General features: G+C 37.6%; 2 protein-coding genes across 2 annotated transcripts in view; one reads left to right on the top strand and one right to left on the bottom strand.

The window, feature by feature from the left end:
- gmds (GDP-mannose 4,6-dehydratase) overlaps positions 1 to 9,907 on the top strand; it is a 246,940-nt gene extending 237,033 nt beyond the window's left edge. Inside the window, exons 10-11 of the mRNA XM_015391840.1 lie at positions 8,401 to 8,469; positions 9,382 to 9,907. Of these exons, the coding sequence (XP_015247326.1) occupies positions 8,401 to 8,469; positions 9,382 to 9,444 (132 nt within the window). The 3' untranslated portion in view covers positions 9,445 to 9,907. The remainder of the gene's footprint in view (positions 1 to 8,400; positions 8,470 to 9,381) is intronic.
- Positions 9,908 to 14,122: 4,215 nt separating this feature from the next.
- foxc1 (forkhead box C1) lies at positions 14,123 to 16,582 on the bottom strand. Its single transcript, XM_015391861.1, has one exon. It carries the CDS (start codon positions 16,256 to 16,258, stop codon positions 14,849 to 14,851), a length of 1,410 nt encoding a protein of 469 aa, XP_015247347.1. The 5' UTR covers positions 16,259 to 16,582; the 3' UTR covers positions 14,123 to 14,848.
- Positions 16,583 to 19,911: the final 3,329 nt, after the last annotated feature.

Consider the following 19,911-nt stretch of genomic DNA (forward strand, 5'->3'; position numbering starts at 1 on the left):
CATGTCCCCTGCACTTTTTCAAGAGTCCGTTTTGGTCCCCTGCAATTTTTAATGTCCAAAAACAGTGTTACGCTGCAGCATAAGGAGACTCGTCAAGCACTAGGACCAAGCAGAAAACCTCAGCTCAATCTGAAACCTGCTTCCCTGAGTTTAGACTGCCCACTAAGATCCTGATTGGCCCTCTTTTCTTGTGCGATTGGCTGTCACCGCTGTCACTCCTGAGAAGCTCACACAGGAGATCTACTAGAAAACACACTGAACTTATATATAAGTTATATTGAAAAATACTTGCAAATGTATGGTGCTGTAAAGCTACCACTTCAATCACTTTTTAAGTTGCTTAAGTAAACATAACTGAGTAAAAGTAGGTAGTAATGGCCCACTTTAAACAACAGTATTAAAATCAGAGGTCAAAGTATACTCGGTTTAGTGTATCTTTTAACCTAATTTTGAAGAAGTGAACCAACAAAGCCTTGTTATGGCTTAGAAATCATGCAAATTGAACCGAAAACAGGTCCCCTTATTATTGTGGAGTCGTTGAGCTTGGGTATTGCAGTCCAACCAAGACCTCAACAACTCTCCATTACTAAGGGGCGGACCTGTTTTCGGTCCAATTTGTTTTCTAAGCCATAAGATGACTTTGTTGAGCTACACTATAAAGCTTGGAACTGAATTCTAATCCAGACATTTTAAATTGAAAAAGCTTCCTGGATGGGAAGCTAAACGTCTTCAAACTTCTAAAACAAAGTCCAGTGTTTTGTTTTTAAATTTTTTTTTTTACTTTTTCGTAATGGCTATGACCTGGACGACTGAGAATCTTCACCAGCATTTCCAACTCTTGCAAACTAAAATCATTAATCAAAGAAGATAAATATCCACTTTGCTTGTCCCTCTAGCATACATTTTAAGAAATAATGTTTATTTTCTAAAATGAAGACATAAGTTATCTTCCACAGGAAAGTTATTTATATTTCAAAAGATCACAATATAAGCCACAAAAAAAGAGTAGTGTTTATAGAAAAGCAGAAGGGTCTTCATCTTTTAACACCATTATTTCAAAGAACAACCCAAGCGTGGCTAAGGCAGTGATGGGATAACAGTTCTCAGTAAAAATGACTTTCTCACCTGTGTGTGTGTGTGTGTGTGTGTGTCTGTGTTGCTTTTTTCTGCTCTGGCTTTTACTTTTTCACTTTACTGGTTTAATGGAAACACGGTTGAGGCAAATTAGGAGTAATATGTAAAAGTCAATTAGCTCAGCAACACAATTGTTGTTGTTTTTAGCCTGGACCTTAATAATGGGCTTGTTTAAAGTTTGCCTTAATCTAAGTATTTGTAATAGCCTGTGTATCTGTAGTTCCCATGGATACAATAAAGAAAATCTATGTTCAAGCGGTTCAAGTAAGATTAATTCTACTGATATTACTCTTAATTTTCCAACATATTGCTAGACTAAAGCCAAGAAAATGGTGAACAAAAAGGTTTTTGAAGTAGTGATTGCAAAAATCATAAAAATGATTTACACTGCTAGTTATTTAATGATTATTAAAATCTGTTTCGGTTGTCCCTCTAGCATTAGTTTTCAGGAACGGCTCATTTTCCCAAAATGAAAAAATACGTTTTCTGCTCCAGCTTAGTTGTTTACTTTTCTCAAGATCACATCAGAATCAGCTAAAATACATCTGAGCTACCACTTAAAGGAACCTGTCATCCACCTGAATCTAATTTTAATAACTACTGGATCCAAGAATACAAAAATCCCATGAAAGATAATACTGCAAAAACTCTTTCATTGGAAAGCTTAAGCTTGATTAAAGTCTCTTTCAATCGCTGTTGCTTTTGTTTTCCACAACAATAGCTTATGTTCTTTTTATCCGCATTTAAACTCAACCTTTTGTTTTCAAGTAGTAAAGGGTGAACTGAAGGGAGAACCAGCTGTGTTGGACAGCTGAGAAGAAAGCCAAACAGGCCAGTAACTCACAGAAATCAAATATGTTTCTGATGGTTTCAAACCCTAAATCATAAAAGGAAAAAAATCACTGCAATTTTCTAGATGCTCCAAAGCTGTCCTGACTCTGCTGAGCCATTGGAAGGAAGTCCATGGTATATAGTTTACTTTATTATGATTTATTTGGGGGATGATGGATCCAATATCTTTCTTTTGGGGCTGAGTTAATTTGTTAGAAATGGAGAAAAGCAACAATTCCTGTTTGAAAATGTTTGAACCATGTGAAAAAGATAATTCTTTAAATTCAATTATAGATCACAAAAAATACCCTGAATTAATCTTTATAGTTGTTTGGATAGGTCGCAAAGTGGTGGCTGTTTTTAGGCTTTAGCATTAGATACATTCCATATATTTTTAAGATTTATTTCCTCCTTGAAGGGATTGCTGGATGAAAACAAGTAGATCAAGCCTAAAGTGCCACTTAAATCTGGTTCTTAAAAGATATATCTGATTCAGACTGCTTCTCCATAATGAACTAAACGATGCTACAGATTATAGTCTGCAGTGAAAATGTGGTTTTTAATCTTTATGTAAAGCACACATATGACCTTTCAAGTGCATTGGTTCATTATCTGTGATCATTAAAATGAGAAAGGGAAAAATCAGGAGTTTTAAAAATAGTGCCTTGCTTGGCTGTTCTTCAGTCGTAAAAATGTCTCCCATGTCACCCAAGTAATGATACACACAGGTTAGCAGTAAATAAGGTTCTGCCATGATTTAGGTCAAACATAGTTTAGCTCACCTCACCAACATTCAGGACTGTGGCCAACGCAGAGCAGCACTGCTGCTCTGTGTTTCCATCACCCCTCTCAATTTCCTCAGTTAGTTCTGTGGTTAGGTCATGTTCAGTTGGATCCTGGTGCATTAAGCTGCCATGCTGTCCTGACCTGCTTATTGTGCAACGCAGCAAAAAAGGAATTAAGCTTATACTGACGTTCTGTGGACCTCAGATAATTTACAGAAGTTTCAGCTTTAATGTTATGAAAATCAACAGGTTTTTTTTTCACTCAGAGGTTAAATAAATACTTTTTTATTCACTTCTTTGGCAGATCTGATTTCAAATCTGATCTGGAAAGAACTGCTGATTAAATTGTTTTTCAAGTGCTCTTACATTCTTTAAAAGGTCTTGCTCAATAGTTTCTTAGGTTTTCTGTAGCACTTTGGCTTTTTTCACTTATTCTACTTTAATAACTCGTTACATTTAGAAATAAGCATGAGTTTTATTGTTACTATATACATCAGTATAAGAGCTGGAAGTGTAAATCAGCACTTTACAGTTCAAGGAAAACTAAAATTGAAGAAGATCTAAATGATAGAAATATCAGCTCTTTGAGTCTCGGCCTAACTGTCACCGTTTTTTTTTTTTTTCTTTTGTTGTTTTTCTGCCTCGCCTCTTTTTTTTAAAGCCCATTTTTAATCTGTTTTTGAACTTTTTAAGTTTATGATTTTTTGTTTTTAATATCTTTTATTCCTTACATTGTCAATAGATTCTTTTAAAGTGATTTCAGCTGCTCTGGTGATCAGAATTTGGTGTAGCTCTTAATTAAATGTGGTTAATCACATTTAATTTATGCTTATCAAAAGGAAAGTTAACTTTTAACATAAGCCTATCTTCAAAATAATTAAATAAAATTAGCTTTATTAGAAAGGAAGAAGGGAATTTGACTTTGGCTTCACATGCATGATTCCTAAATACATTAAGAACAAAAATATCAACTTTACGGGAAGAAGAAAGTATATTTTTATGTTCACCCAAATAATAGCTCAGATCAGAAAGTTTTTTTTCTTGATAGATTATAATAAAACAAAAATTTTATTTGTTTTTAGTAGAATTTTTAAGGAGTTCAAATAGTAAAGTATAAAAACAAAGCAAGAAAATAAAGAAATTCTCGATAGTATTTGGATCTAAGAAGGACAAGGCAGTTTTAAATTCCAATCTAAACCGCTTGTGCTTCATTATTTTCAGCTCTTTATTGTTAAAAGTATTATCAGACCTATAATCAAATTAATGCAGGTTAACTTAAATTACTTAAAGCTGCAAAATATTCTAAACATCCAAAGATTTTAACGATTTCCAAATGTTTTTTTTTATTTTTATTAAAAACTGGTTAGAGGATAAGGATGATAAATGTCTCCTCTACTTGCTGAAGCCTTTTTAATACTTCTTTGCGATGGAATATTTATCTGATAGCATATCAGCTGTAGTCATAACATACTCTTTTACCATTAGAATATCATCATATTATTATTTATTTGATATTATTTATCATAATACCTTCTATTAACAATGCCTTCTTGATGTGATATTGGTGTTGATTTTTTTTCTTAGTGCCATACTAGTTCTCCTTCCCATTTTCTGTCATCTACAGGGAAATATAGGATGAAGCAAAAAGTGTATAAAGCAAATAAAGACCATCTAACTGTCATCTCTCTAAACCCCAAACATCTTTATTTATTCATCTGTTTGCCAATTTTCAGCCAATGACTCTTTGGAAATTGACTTTTTCTGTCTGTCTATTATCTTTGATTATTTTGGGGTTTTTTTTTTTTAGAAATATGAAAATGTTGGAATTCTTTCATTTGGTTTGTTGACAAAAATGAACATTGTTTTAAGATTTAGTTTAGACACAAACATGGCTTTATAGCCACATATGCTTTATTAAAACAAGAAACACATGCAGCATCTACAGAAACACTCAGACAATCTTGGGAACTGTTCAAGATCATTTAAAAGTCCTGTACTTCTAATTTACACCAGAGTCTGAGTGCGGTTTGTCACAATAAACCCCGTTCTGTTCAGCAGACGGCTTTCTGTGTTCTCTCCTATAACTTTCGTTGTGTTGCAGTAGATCTGACCTACTGCTTATTGCAGTGCTTCTCTCTTTCTGCTCTCAGCAAACAGTCGCAGTTTGTGAGACTTAAATGATGTCAAATAAATGTGAACAGCAGGTGTGTCTGCAGCTTCTGAGCAGCATTCGTGACGAGACTGTGCCAAGCTCCAAAATGTTCTCCATTAGGAACCCTAATCAATATAATTATGAAGCAAGTGGATTATTTAATGTAATTTTGGAGTAAGTCACCCAATTATAATTGCATTCAGGTCCATGATGAATTATGTCTCGTTGCTGCAGGTAATTAGTCTGAAAATGTTTCCAGTTATGGCTTCAGAGCCAGAAATCAAAAAGTTGGTGAGTAATGTACAGAGCTGCTCACATGAGAAAGAGCTGTTTGTCCTGCTGTTTCAGACGGAGCAGAAAAAAATGGGCCTGAGCTCCGTTTAGAGCGAGAGCAGTTAAAAATAAAAATAAAAAAAACACAGCTCACCCGGAACTGAACCAGGTTTGCAGCTTGGGCCGGATAATCTTAAACCAAAGTGCGTCAGAGTCAGAATCGGCCTGTACTTGTTCCCGCGGTGTGTGTTCAGTGTTCTTGCCTTTGTGTGTAATCAGAAGAGTGTGATTAAGCGCCGTGGAGCCTCTGCGAGATGTGGGTCCCTGCTCTCTCAAAGGCTGAGCTATGCCAGCGCTGCTGTGTGCGTTCCTCTGTAATAAGATCACCTAGAAAAGACGTTTTCAAGAGGTCCAAAGCCAGATAACAACGCTGCTCTCTTTTCACACTTTATGCTCTTTACAAAAGGCCTAAAGTTAGAGGAAAGCACCCGGGTCCAAACTATTGAAAGTGCCGCTGTGAGCTGCACTAAAATTTGAGCTTTACACTCCAGGTTTGACGTGTTTTAAAAAGACACCAACTTCATGCACAAGGCTCAGAGGGAAATTAGGTCCACCGAGCTTGTTTGACTCCCGAACTGATCTTATCGTGCATTATAGCGGTGGAACCGATCCATTCAAAGTCTAACTTTAAGTAGGAAATTCTTACATTTTCTGTTTCATTGTGCTGGCTTAAAGATGACTCAAAGTTTATTTACATATTTAGGCTGACTCTGAGAATTGCTCCTTGCCCCTGACTGTTAGCACTTAACCCTACAGGCAGAGTATCCCATTTGTTTTTGTGCAGCTGTGGTCCAGCCAAGAGAAACAGCCTCTAAGGCCCCAAAATCAGTGACCGTTCAGGGCCCTGCTCGCAAGAAAAAGAGAAGTTAGCATTGCTTTCAGATCCCCTGATATACAAATGTTCTCAGTTAACAGTCTCTTCACAACATAGTAACCATTATAAGGTCTAGTTTGAATAATAAAATCTCATTTATCATTATAATGCAAAGACAAAATATTACATATTTTGAAATATACTGCCACACCAACATTTATTGGGTTATTTTGTTTAATGCAGGCCAGTAAAATGTATCTGTTTAAAAATAAATTGTTACGGAACAGATATGGAAAATACACTGTAATGTATATTTTTGAATGACTCTGATGTAATGACTTAGTGAAACATTATGTACACAAAGGTTTAACAGAATATACAAGCAAGTAGAGTAGTCATCAGAACATGAAGGAGCATCCCATCCCTCAGGGAAAATTGTAAGCTCTCATTGAATGAGTTGTGAGTTACGGGGAGTGGCCAATATTGCTCGTAGGATTAACTCTAGGAAATAGAATTTAGCTTTAGAAGGAACCTTCGTTTTATTGAAGCTTAACAACACATGAGGTATAAAAACCCTCCAGAGGATTTTGAAGGAAGCTGTGAGTCATTAATGTCCCCCTACCTTCTGTTCAGGAAGGTTTCAGAGCTGCTGCAGCAGCAGAGCTCAGAGGCTCCCCATATCTTCTCTATAAAGCTGCTACTGTATTTATCTCAGCATTAAAACAGATCCACCTGTCTGCTACACAGCTTCCTGCTTTAACGCTCAGCTGCTGTTAAGATTTTTCACTTCGTTATCGCTTTTAATGATTTTCTGACCAGGCAAGTGTTAAAATACAATTACTAGAAACTACTTTTACTATGAAAACCATCATTTGCCCAAGCTTATTGGATGGAGCGCAATAAATTAAGCAGAATTAAGACAAAAATTCAACGAAAACAGGACTTTTAACAAATATTTTAATGTGCATTAGCAGACAGCACTTAAAAACATCTGAACTTGTTTACTTTGAAAACATATGTCTCCTGGTTGGAGTTTGATGCTGCAAAGAACTGAATGAATTGAGGCATTTCCAAACCATCAGTCCTCTAAACAAAAATAGAACCGTGATTTAAATATTTACCTTAAAAAGAAAAGGTTTTAGCTCTTATATCAGTCCTTCCTACATTCAAATCTCATCTCCAAATCCTTTAAGGATTATTTATGTCTTTATTCATCCACACATTACCCACATGTTCCGCCTTTAAGTGGCCTCAGATTCATGTTTTTCCTTCTTTAGATTGCAGCTCATGAGAAAAGCTGAAAAGATTCAACAGGCTGGATCTTGTTTTATAAATCCTAACCCTTCCTCTAAACTTTTATTTTCATTTGTGTTATTTAGATTTTTTTCATTTAAGTTTATCTTTATTTATTACAAGTACTAAGATAAAAAATAACATAAAATAATACATATTGAAATGCAGGGGAAATATGTAAATTGAGGTAATGGACTAAATGAGCTCAGTTTTTATTTATTTATAAAAAGGTGATTAATTAACAAACAACTCTTAGGGTTGATGTGTTTTTACTTGATTAAATTAATACTATGTCTTTAAAATGGAACCTAGAAATGTTTTAATAAAAAAAGTTAAACATTTCTAACGTTACTCAAGAATTAAACATAAAGGAAGACATTTTTAAGCAGAAAACTGTTCTTGTTCAGCTGCTTTTAGGCATCTGTGTTTCTGACTCTGACAGAAGTCAGAAATGATCGATGATAAAAGGCTCCCCAGAAAGATGGAGTTAGAAGGAGGAGTCGGAGAAACGCGGTGAGCTCTGAAAACATCGACGTAGAGGAGAAAGTCTCTGTTTTTTTCTCTTTTTTTTTTCCTCTTCTGACTCTTTGGTGGTCTGAAGGAAGGTCTAACTGCATGTTGAACTCAGAGCAAAACACAACAGGGGGGGAAATGAGTTAGGGGTTCAGGAGGGGGTGGGTGGGGGTTCCTGGGCTGGGGGTTACACCACCAGAGTCCAACAATTCATCATGCTTTGGCACCGGCGAGGGCCGTCTGGACAGATCCGAGGTGGGAAGATGGGAGGGGGGGGGGATTGATGGCCAGCGGGACTCTGTGACCTGCTTTTTCCCCCCATGAGAGGAGCTGGCGTGCGTTTCTGTGTATTAAAATGAGCATGAATCTAAAGGAACAGACCTAAAGAAAGGTGGACGCAAATCATCACACACTAACTTCTCTTCCCGGTCGAAGGTTTAAATATCGACTTTCAGCTTGCTCCCAGCCATCAGATCACACATGACACATGATTTGTTTTTCTTGTTCCCCTTCCTCTCTCCTCACTACTATCCTTCCTTTCTTAGGACTTCCTGCAAGGCGACAGCACCAAGGCGTATGAGAAGCTGGCCTGGAAGCCCAAGGTTACTTTTGAGGTGCGTCTCCATCATCTGTTTGACACTCTGATAGAAAAACTGATTATTTAAAACAAATGTATTATGGTTCCATAAAAAAAGAGAAAATCAAAAACAGATTATTGCAGGTTGTTCATTTTTTTAGTAGCTATAACTTAGTGGCATAATAAGATAATTTACCAAATGTGAATCTGTTTGGAGCACATTCATTACCTTCAAATAAGAAACCTAAAAATAATCCATAATTGGTAGCCTTATACCTCCAAGAACTTTATTGATTGTGCCCAAAAAATCTCAGATGTTTTTTTATGCATCTGCCATAAAAAACTTCCAGAAGAAACTAGGAAAATACGGTGCAACATTTTTTTATATAAATAATTATCTTAAAGTTAAACTGTTTTAATAAGCAGAAGGTGCATTCTTCAATTAATTATTTCATTTCCATTTTATAATAACTTGTAAGTTGCATATCTTTATCTAACAATGGCTTAGAAGTTTTATTTTGAGCTTAACATAGATATAATATTCATTTTTGTCTAGATGAAATGCAAAATAGTGATAAATCTTTCTAGGGGATAAAAGCTTATGTTTAACAAAAGGTTAACCCATTAAAAATATCCTTTATCTGTTCAAATAAATGCTAAAGATTTACCTGATTTGTTTTTAGATTTTACTGCTTTTTTTGTCCAATTAACTCATTAAAATTCTCTAAAGTTCTCTATAGTCGGTTAGCATTTCTCAGCTCTTTGTCTTTTGAAACGTACCTGCTGCTACATGTTGTTGACCTAAACCGTCCTCACAGCGTTGGGATCCTCATTCATTTCAGGCCCAGAAATAAACTCTGCTTAATTCAAATAAATACAGATGTTTATCACGGAGTTGTTTCCGTTTAAGCCTTTAACTGTTTCCTGTGAAAATGTGATCTCTCTGCAGGAGCTGGTGAAGGAGATGCTGGACTCTGACATCGAGCTCATGAAGCAAAATCCAAATGCCTAAAAAGCAGCTCAGCTCTTTCAGATGTGATGCAGATATTTTCACACTCCAAGGTTCTGCCATTGACTCAGACAGAAGCAGAGCCTTTTTTCTATCTCTTCTTCTCCATTTGAAGTAATTGTGGTTTCCTTTTTTTCTCTAACCAAGAGCCAAATGTTGCCTTTTCTGTCTTTTTTTATTTTGGTTGGGTTGATTTATAAGGTTGTTTTATTATTTACAAAAACACTCCTCATGTTTGGTTCGATGAAGTCTTTATAATGGTTTATTTATGTTTCTTATTTCTTTGTGGTATAATTATTTTAAAGGTTTAAATTGCTCATTTTTTAAATGACCAAACGGTATAGAAACGAATCAACTTAATATAATGTATTGCTATATTTTTGCTTTCTTGAGGTCAGTTTTTTTTGGGACATATTGGTGATGATAAAGGGCTATGAGGTGGATAATAAAAATAAATATGGCAAACAATGTGCATTTTTCTTTTTTCCCCAGTGAATGGTAATATTAGAAATAATACTGTGATTCCGTAGTTAATGTAGTCCTTATAGGGTTTCCCAGACGCCTCCTTTATTTCAGGTTTTTTCTGAGATCTTTTTTTTTTTCAACAGGAGGAGCTTCTGCCGCTGTCAGCTGGTTTTCTGTCCTCAATAATCAACACCTTTTCCTGCTGTTAGATAGTTTTCTCTGTTTTTATGCAGCCATCTTATTAAAAATATAAATACACAATTAAATAACCACTGATAGATGTTATACCAAAGTTCACCATGCATATATCCACAAACCTTATTCTTATAAGCTTCTTTTTTATTTCTGCTAAACGTTATATTTTAAGCTTTTTTTAACCTGAATGAGTTATGTGGACTAACTGAGGTCTCTAACATCCTTTATCCAAACCCAAACTTATGTGTTTCTTTTTCTTTGTTTTGGTTTAATTTTTTCTTACTTTGTTTAAATATTTGCGAATTTTTAAATATGTATTATATAAAATGTGGTAAAACCACATTAACATGAATTTGAAATGTAACTTTAATTTCCAAATGTGCAGCTTCTCTTTTATTTCTATATTTATTTATATTTTTTTATGGGGTTTTTTAGCCATCTAACATTTTTCCTCCAACATTGCAATTAATGAATATAAGTTGTTTAAGAATTAGAATGGTTTCCAAGCTAAAATGGATGAAAAAGCAGAAAACCTGCGCTTTTCAGTACTGATCGCTGTTGCTCTCCTCCAAGCTGCTCCTTTTCAGACTTGGAGCTTTTAGCTGAGCCATGAAGGCGTCAGCTGAGCGCCACTTGGCAGAAAGTGGACCACCCCACATCCCCGCAATGTCTTTTTGCTGGACACCTTCAGCGCGTCTTAAGCTCTCTGATTGTCTTGGAGGTATAGCGCCATCTGCGCAGAGCCCGAATAGGAAACAGATGTGCTCCTGGTATTGTTTAGGGCCCTGTAACCTTAAAACACACACAGCCAGTGGCCTCACACAGGTATCCCTCAACAACAATTAAAGCTAAATCCTCTGATCAGGTCTACTGTTGGCGCACGGCAGCTGTTGGAGCTTTTGGAGCTGGAGGAGGAACAAATCAATGGTTCAGGTGCATTGGAAAAAATTTAAATCTAGATAAGTCATTATTTCTTAAAATAAGTGCATTTGTTCTTTGATTAAGGAGGTAAAAGAGACATTTTGCCAATAAAACAAGACAATTTACACTGAAATTGCATTGTCTTATTTCAAGTTTATATTATCTAATTATCTTATTTTAAGAGTAAAGAAACTCATTCCATTGGCAAACTATCAAATTATGGGTAAATACACTTAATTTAAGACATTTTTACTATATCGTTTTTCTAGTGTGGTTGAATTAAACTTTAGGAAGATTAAAGGTAATTAAATAATTCAGAGTTTTCAAAGAAATTTGTATTTTAAAGAAAAATTAAAATTGTATTTAAAATATCCCCGCTGCGCTTTTATGGGCTCTAAATACGGAACACGTTAATTATCCGTTAAAGACCATCTTATTTAAAATACAAACTTTCACTGATAATACTTAACAGTGTTTTGCATCGGTTGTTTAAACAAGAGTTTGGACATATTGATTATTAAGCAGGTGTTGTGATTAAAATGTTCAAATAAATTCAACAAACTTAAGTGATTTATCCCGAAATCAGGCTGCAATAATAAAAAGAAAAAAAAATCCATGAAGGCTTTTTATATCTCCTCTAAATAAAAGGGTGACGCTTCTCTAAAAATGAGACATGAGGCAAACACCTGAGTTTAAACCCTACACATTTAACATTTAATAGATCATTTTCCTTCTCTAAGGCTTTTATAATCGGAGCGATAAGAAAAGCAGATCGAGATTTGGCTTCATAGGAATCAGCAGTTTGCAAAGAACCAAGAGAATCAAATGAGAGCCTGAGAATCCTGCAAAATTAAGCGCAGAAGAAAGCGATCTGCTTTATTGTTTGGACTTATTTTTTTAAAAGAAGAAAAACTGGAATCAAATGGTCAATCAAACAATGCAAGGTTGATTTATCCTGCTATATTTTGTGCTACTTTGAGTATAAAAGTATAAATATAATTATGTCAAATGAAACAAAAAAATCATTTTTATATAGGCTATAATATACTTTCTGATAAACACCACATAAAATTTATAAAAACGTATATATTTGTTTTTTTTCTGCAGAGATCTTGGGTGTGATTGTGGTTTTGCGCGCTGCTCCTTAAACAAGGATGAAATTCATCGACAGGCAACTAGAAACACTCAAATGTCTGCTGCCTTAAAGTGTTTGGTTAAAAGAAAAAAGAACCAGCTCGTCTGGGTGTGACTTGTTAATGCCTTAATTAATCCTCCTGGATGTAAAGCTTGTGCGTCTGGAAAGGTTTGGCAGCGGAAAGCCTCCCTGCTCCTCTGGGAGACTTTTTTTTTTTTTTTCCTGCGCTGCAGAGCTGCATCAACAACACGACTTCAGAGAAGGTCCTTTAAGATAAGGCAGTGGCAGGGTTCTCACTGTCCTTTCCTAAAGTGCATTGTTGACATCCTCTCCACTGACCTCCAACACCCCCTTCTGTCTTGCCCTATAAGGATGAAAAACGATTCGCCCGGAGTGCCTGGATTTCCCTTCCTGCCTCAGGAGAGCCGCATCAATCACACCGACGTTTGTTTGGGAGGAGAAAACGTCGCTTCTCTATCATGGAGCACCTTTCTGTACACAATACAGGTTGCATTCGAGTCAGTTACCAACCCACTTATCTGTGGAAAAGAGCCACGGTGAAAAGAAATAAGGCGAGAGCTTTAACGCACATGTCGGATGATCCTGGCTCATCCGACTGTGGCCTTAGGGGAGCGATTGCGCGCTGGAAATGACTCTCATTTATTGTTTTTACAGCAGATTCAAAACCGCACAGACCTAAAACCGACCGACAGCTTTCACTGCTGCTTATTCAGTCAAGCAAAGGTAATTACCCTTTTATAAACAACACACACCGATGTTACATCCCAGACACCTATCCTGCAGAGAACAAATGGAATAAAGTTTAAACAAAACAATTTTACCTTTTACATTATTAGAATTGGTATCATCAAAAATAGTTTAATATATTTCTGTTGCTTATGACCTCTATGATTATTTAAAAAAACACCCCTAACAACTATTATTTAAGCTTTATGTATCTGATGATAACGGTTAATCCTATCAATATGAATGGCCTAACCGCATTAGTCTACATAATAAGATAAGAGTAACTTTCTCTGCTTTTAAAATTTGCATTTCTAATAATTTACCTATTTATTATTTCTTGGCTATATTTACAAAAAAAGATGCAGATTTTTTTTTATGTTCATACTTTTAGTACGTAAATAACTAAGTAATTCATGAATCGTTATTTCGATTTCTGTTTCACGCATATTTAAAGTTATTTAAAAATGTTTAGTTGTAATAAAGTTGAGCCTAAATACATTTAAACACAATTAGACATTGATTCAGTTGGTAAACTAAAAGTAAAAAAAAAAATAGTTAAAATAGAAAATGTTGTGGTTTTATATCTTTTTTAAAGGGACAGGTTTTCCAAGGTGGCCAGGGTGGGGTTGGGTTGCTGGGGTCGGAGGATACTGATTAAGGAAGCAGTAAAAAAAAAAAAAAGAAAAGAAAATAAACATCTGACAGCTGCCATATTCCAATGAGCCACCGCTGCCTGATGCACGACTCTGAATGCAAAGCAGACCTCTGGACTGTAGCTCATCCCTGCGGGCAGATATTACATCCATCAGAGCGCACTCTTCATGCGTCAGCAGGGACCTTTAGGGTCTGGACCTGCAGAAAAAAATAAAAAAAATCTCCAACCAAAGACGTCCAAAACAAATGCAGCTGCAGCTGTATATTATTTTTCTTTCATCTGTACAGAAACGCTCCAATCGTGGTGAAACAGAAGCCAGACGGAAGCTTGATGCGCGCTTTGTGACCAGACTGATTTGTTTTGCTGACAAGGCCTCTGGTGAACTCAGATCTCACTGATGCCACACGTGAGTTTGTTTACCTCCGGTGTTTACGTTTAACACAGAAAATACAAGGCCTGAAGAAGGGAAAGGGGCTGCACATATCACCTTTCCTACTAAAGGTGGTTTTAGGTGAAGGAAATGTGCAGCCTTGAGGCTACAAAGCTTTATTTTTAGTGCAAAATATCTACAGGTCTTTAAAAAAAAAACTGTTCCACAATCTTTGTAAAATAACAATAAAATAAAACAAATTCCTTTTCATATAAGCTCGGCGCCTCTACACACACACACACACACACTTATTCAGATTTTATCAAAGCTGTAAATAGACCTTAGATCAGTGGCCATGATTAATTAGCTTTTTCTAAACAGTTTATAGTATTTTCTCTCTTTTTTTTTTTTTTTTACATTTGATTGTATTTTACGACCTTTTTTTAACAGCATAGTGCTAATAAATCACTCAAATTAAACTCAAATATTCGGCACTTTATTAAACAAAACAACTTGTAATGCCTTCAGTTTTTTTTTTTCTTTAAAACAAATTACAGAATGAATAAAATAGGCCAGTACAGGCTACAGAGTCTCCCCCCGTGCATTTCTATACAACATGAACAATTTTAAAGGCAGCAAGAAAACTGGGGAAGAGTTTGGTCCTCACATTCCACCCACCTGCTTTTCTTTCAAAATAAATTACTATATTAGGCTATAATTTACAGTTTATGCATAAAGGTGGTAGGAGCAATTCTCAAAGTGAGAGGGAAGGAAACTTACGTGTTGTGGTGTTACACTGCTCAAAAAAAAAAAAAAAAAATCTCTCCTGTCCACTTGGAGAGTAAAAGTACAGCAAGGAAAAAAAATAGAGAGCAAATATATACTGGAATTATTAATTTAAATTGGATGTTTCTGGCTTTCAAAACTTGCTGCAGTCATAAACGAACGCTCCAGACGTGCGGTACAGGGACTGTCCGGATGGGAAGGCCATCTGACAGCTGTTATTCCCGCTCACCGGGGAGCCGTTCAGCCCGATCCGCTGGGACTCGAACATCTCCCTCACAGCGTGGAAGTTCTGCTGCTGCGCCGGGTAGGCCGGGCTCAGGTGGCTCAGGTCTCCGTACCAGGACGCCAGCCTTCCCTGGTGCGCATGGTGACCCTCCTGACCCGTCTGGCCCAGCGGGGATGCGGTGGTCGTGGTGATGCAATATTCTGGAAGAGCTTCCTCCACCGTGGTGGAGGGGGCCAGGGGCCCCACGGATGAGCGGTCCCCGGCGTACAGGCTCATGGCCTGCATGTTGCAGTGATAGGTGGCGTTAGAGCTGGAGGAGATGGCGCCCTGGTTGCAGGGGGTTGAGGTGTAGGAGGGGGTCTGGTTGGGGGAGTAGTTGAGCGACAGTGACGGGGTTATACCTGTCCGGGAGGAGGCGATGAGAGGCGGAGAGAGCTCGGCCTGCGGGGAGCCCCGTAAGGAGGTGATGATGTTGTCCACGCTGAAGCCCTGCGCCGAGGCCTGGCCGTGGCCGTGGTGGTGGTGCTCGGCTCCTTCTATGTTGAGGGACCGGGTGGAGGGCACGCTGTGCGGGCTGCCTGTTGACAAGCTGCTGCTGCTGCTGTCCGGGCTTTCGATTTTAGGCACCGCGCCCAGGGTCGGTGATGCGGCCTGCGGCGGAGAGGAGGTCCCGTTTTCAGTCTTAATGTCCTGGATGCGCACTGGTTGCGCGCCCGGTGCTGAAGGCTCCTGCTCCCGGCCTGAGGGCCGCGCAGACGGATCCTTCCCCTGCCTGTCCCGCTCCTCCTTCTCCCTCTGCACGTCCTTCTTTTTAAACCTCCTGCGGCGCCGCAGGAAGCTCCCGTTCTCAAACATATTATAGGAGTCCGGGTCCAAGGTCCAGTAGCTGCCCTTCCCGGGCTTCTTGTCGTCCCGGGGCACTTTGACAAAACACTCGTTGAGGGACAGGTTATGTCGGATGCTGTTCTGCCAGCCCTGCTTGTTGTCCCGGTAGAAGGGGAACCTCTCCATGATGAACTGATAAATCCCGTTCAGGGTGATCTTCTTCTCCGGGGAGTTCTGGATCGCCATGGTGATGAGAGCGATGTAGCTGTAGGGAGGCTTGACCATGTCCTTCGGCTGGTGCTGCGGGGTGTACGGTCCATACGCGCGCGCCATGCCGGCCGGGTACTGTTCGTGCGCCGCGTGTGAATAAACGCTCATAGGTGCGGGCATCCCGGTGTACCCGCCGCCGGCTCGGTAGTAGCTCTGCTCGCTGCTGATGTAGGGAACGACTCCCAGAGAGTTGGGACTGGAGACGGAGTAGCGCGCCTGCATCCTGCCTCTCCAAACCACTTCCCCGCAGAATGTGTCACAACTTCAAGATACTGCTCACTCTCAGCTCTCTGTCCTTCCACTTGCTTTTTTTTGTTCTGTGTTTTATTCCCCTCCCGGATAGGAGTCCTTCAAGCCGCAGCTCGCCACGGTGAGGCGGACGGAGCGCACGCTGCAGCAGGGAACATTTGGGAAACTAAGAAAGCTGGAGGAGCAGGAGTATGACACAGTGAGGAACTTTTCCTTTTTTTTTTTTCTTTACGCCTCGTAGTTTTCCTCCCTTTTGGCTCCTCCAGCTGCTCCACCCCGAATCCAAACGTGCTCCATCATCCAATGGGGGACGAAATGAACCTGTGGAAAAGAGCAAGGCGATAAAAGTTTCTACCCCCTCCTCCTTCCCTCCTCCTCCTCCTCCTCCTCCTGCTTCCCCTTTCTGTCAGCCTAGAAATGGAGTTATTAAAATGGTTTGAGGGTGTGTCCAAAGTGTGAACAACTTCACTTATTTACCTAAATTAAGATTTAACATAGCCTGCTGTAATCAGAATACATCGGATTGATATATCTAGGAAAAAGAAAGAAACCATTTTGTAAATATGTGGGTTAGAAACAAACTGCCGTATAATTACATGCATTTATAAGACATTTAGTGGAATATTTTAAACAAATATCACCAAAAATCTTCATTTTAGCATTAGAAAAATTATTTTTGCTTTATTAAACCTGGGATTAGAGCATATGTGTTTTATATTAAGTATGCAAAATGAGATCAAACCAATCATTATTAAGTTTGAGAGGTTTTCAGCTGTACTGAGCCTCTGAATAAACAAAAGGCACATGAAAGAGAAAAAACCAAGGATGTCTCCCTCCTTCAGACCCACGGTGCCGGTGGGTGGTGTGTGAGAACTAATTATGGGTTAAAGCAGGATCATTTGGTCTGGCTGGGTGAGAAAAAGATTCACTGGGTGATGAGAGGGAGGTGAGGAGCTCCAAATGTCCCGACACAGGCACACACCGACAGGGTGGTAGAACAAAGTTCACTCAAGTTTTACTGGACTTTCAGAGGAATCATTGAAGAATTTTTTAAAAATATCTACAGAAAATTAGGAATTACTCATGCACAATGTAGATACGATACAATAAAAAGTATTTGTTTCCATCTTACAAGAATGGAAACTGGTCAAGTTAAAAAAAAAAAACATTAAAAAGATAAAATTCATTTAACAAAAATTGTTTTGCATTTAAAATAATTTATTCTATCTAATCTATTTAATAATTTATTTTAAAAAAAATTATCTACACCAAAAGATACACACAAAAAGCAAGATTTTTTTTTAACGTAATTATCTGTTTGTTTGTTTTTTAATTCAGCATTACGGCATAGCCTTTGTACTTATTTATACTTTATCTACATTAATCAATAAAGATAGAAAGGAAATCTAGTAAAGTGTATTTGTTTTTATCTAAATATAATAAAGATGGGCCAAGCTGGGTTTAAAGCTGCAAGCGCGCTTTGCAAGTTCAGGAATGTTTATTTTTTCTTTATTATTATTTCGGGCTTGAAAATGTCTATAAAGTAAAACGTTTCAAATGTTATTTATTTTCAGAATGTCAAATAATTCTGTAGATATATAAGACATTCTTAATGTAGGTAAAATATTTGATTATAATCGTTCTTTTAATAATAACAATTTGCTTCTGGGATTATTAAAGTATGTCTGATTCTGATTTTAAAAATGTTTTCTTAAAAAAAAAAAGAAAATAAAAACCCCGCTTAAAGATTATGTTTAAGAAAATAAAATTTATTTGCAAATTATAACTAATATATTTCATAAATATTTAAATGGTTACCGCTAAAGAGTTATTTTAAAAAATGAAATCAGATTTTTCTCCCCACTAAATTCGGTTAAAAATTGATTATTATTTTCTTATAAGGTTTTTAATAAAAAAAAAAAAAATCTGTAATAGCTGTGAAATGTATGCATCTTTAACATTGGTGGTATTTAACATTTCTGAGATCAGGTTAATTTTCACCTCAGTGTTGATTGTGATGTCAGCTGATTTACATGCATCTGCAGGGCCACATGAGGAGCGGTAGCAGCCTGGATGGGGGGGTGGGGGGGACGTGGAAACAAACGCCGTCACCTGTGGGGTCCCTCCGCAGCGGGGCCACACTGAGTGGGGCCCCCCTGCTGACCGCAGCGCTCCTCAGCTGCTCGGCCTGCAGCGCGGGGCGGTCTAACAGTAAAACAATCTGTTCCTGATGGCATCGCTCCCTTTCAATGGTTAGGTGAAAAAACAATAAACAACAAACAATAACAGAAAAAAAAAGAAGCCAGTATTTGGCTAAAAATACAAAAATCTTATTTATTGAAGAAGCTTGTTTGAATATTTCCAATGAATGATTAAACTGCGCTTTAATTAGGAGCGCAGGAATCGCTCATTGACACGGCACGCTCCTGCCTCCTAGTGGACAGAATACAGAAATACACCGTCTATCATTTTTAGAGCACAATAAGGAGGATGATATTTAAAAGTGCAATGTTTTCCTATAAAGATAAGTTGGCTCTTGATTTACATGCATCCAAGTAGGATGCGCTCCAACGCTGTAAAATCTTTTTAAAATTACCATTAAATCCAAAACACTTCCTTCCTTTCCTTCAAAACTTTTTTATTAAAACAGTTAGGTTTTCCTTCTGCAGTCTGAAGTGACAGGTAGATATTAATAAATGATAATTGATCATTGGAGAACAACAATAATAATGAATGGGGCTATTATCTGTTCTGCCGGATGATTAATTTTCTATTGCATTTTACATTAGGAAGATGAGCCAGGAAAAAAAATTAAAATAGGCTACTTCCCACTGATGTGATTGATGACACTTTTACCTGAGAGTTGGCAAACTATGACTATGATTAAACACATTCACTATATTACTAGTAATAGTTGTCTACTCTGTCTTATTCTTAACCTATAGGGTACAGTTTGTTGATGGACACCCATTCCCACAAAAGCAACTTTAAACACTGTAAACATTCTTCATGAGGTGTTTTGGGGTGTTTATAGTTTTAGAGACCAGACCTGGAGAGTCTGCTCTGTTTTATCCCATAGGTCGGAGGTCTTCAACCGGGGGTCTATGACCGGGTCCACGGTGGAACTGTATGGGGGTCGAGAAAGTTTTGGTTGATTAGACTATTTTTATATATTCCCCCTGCAATTCTTTTCACTTATTGAAATGTTTTCAATTACACATTAAAATTAACTCAACACACTGTAGTAAATAGATAAATGGAGACAGAAGATGTCATTCAGTCATCAATTCACACATTCAGCAACACATAGGAGCTTTTTCAAGCTGGGCACCGTTTCATTCACAACACCTGACCCACCAACCAGGAATCAGAATCAGAAATACTTTAATAATCCCAGAGAGAAATTACTTTTGTTACATTTCTCCATCTGTAATAGAGTAGGACCAGTTTTATATTGATGTATTAACACAATTTCATACTATATAGTTAATTAGGGGGTCCCCGCTCCATCTAAGCATCAGTTTGGGGGTCCTTTGCCTGGAAATCATTGACGACCCTTCCCATAGGTATAAGGCTGAGGTCAGGACTATTTGCCGGACAGTAAAGTTTCTCCATTACAAACTTTA

Source organism: Cyprinodon variegatus, unplaced genomic scaffold (genome assembly GCF_000732505.1).
Source record: "Cyprinodon variegatus isolate N-32 unplaced genomic scaffold, C_variegatus-1.0 Scaffold562, whole genome shotgun sequence".
Classification (NCBI taxonomy): Eukaryota; Metazoa; Chordata; class Actinopteri; order Cyprinodontiformes; family Cyprinodontidae; genus Cyprinodon; species Cyprinodon variegatus.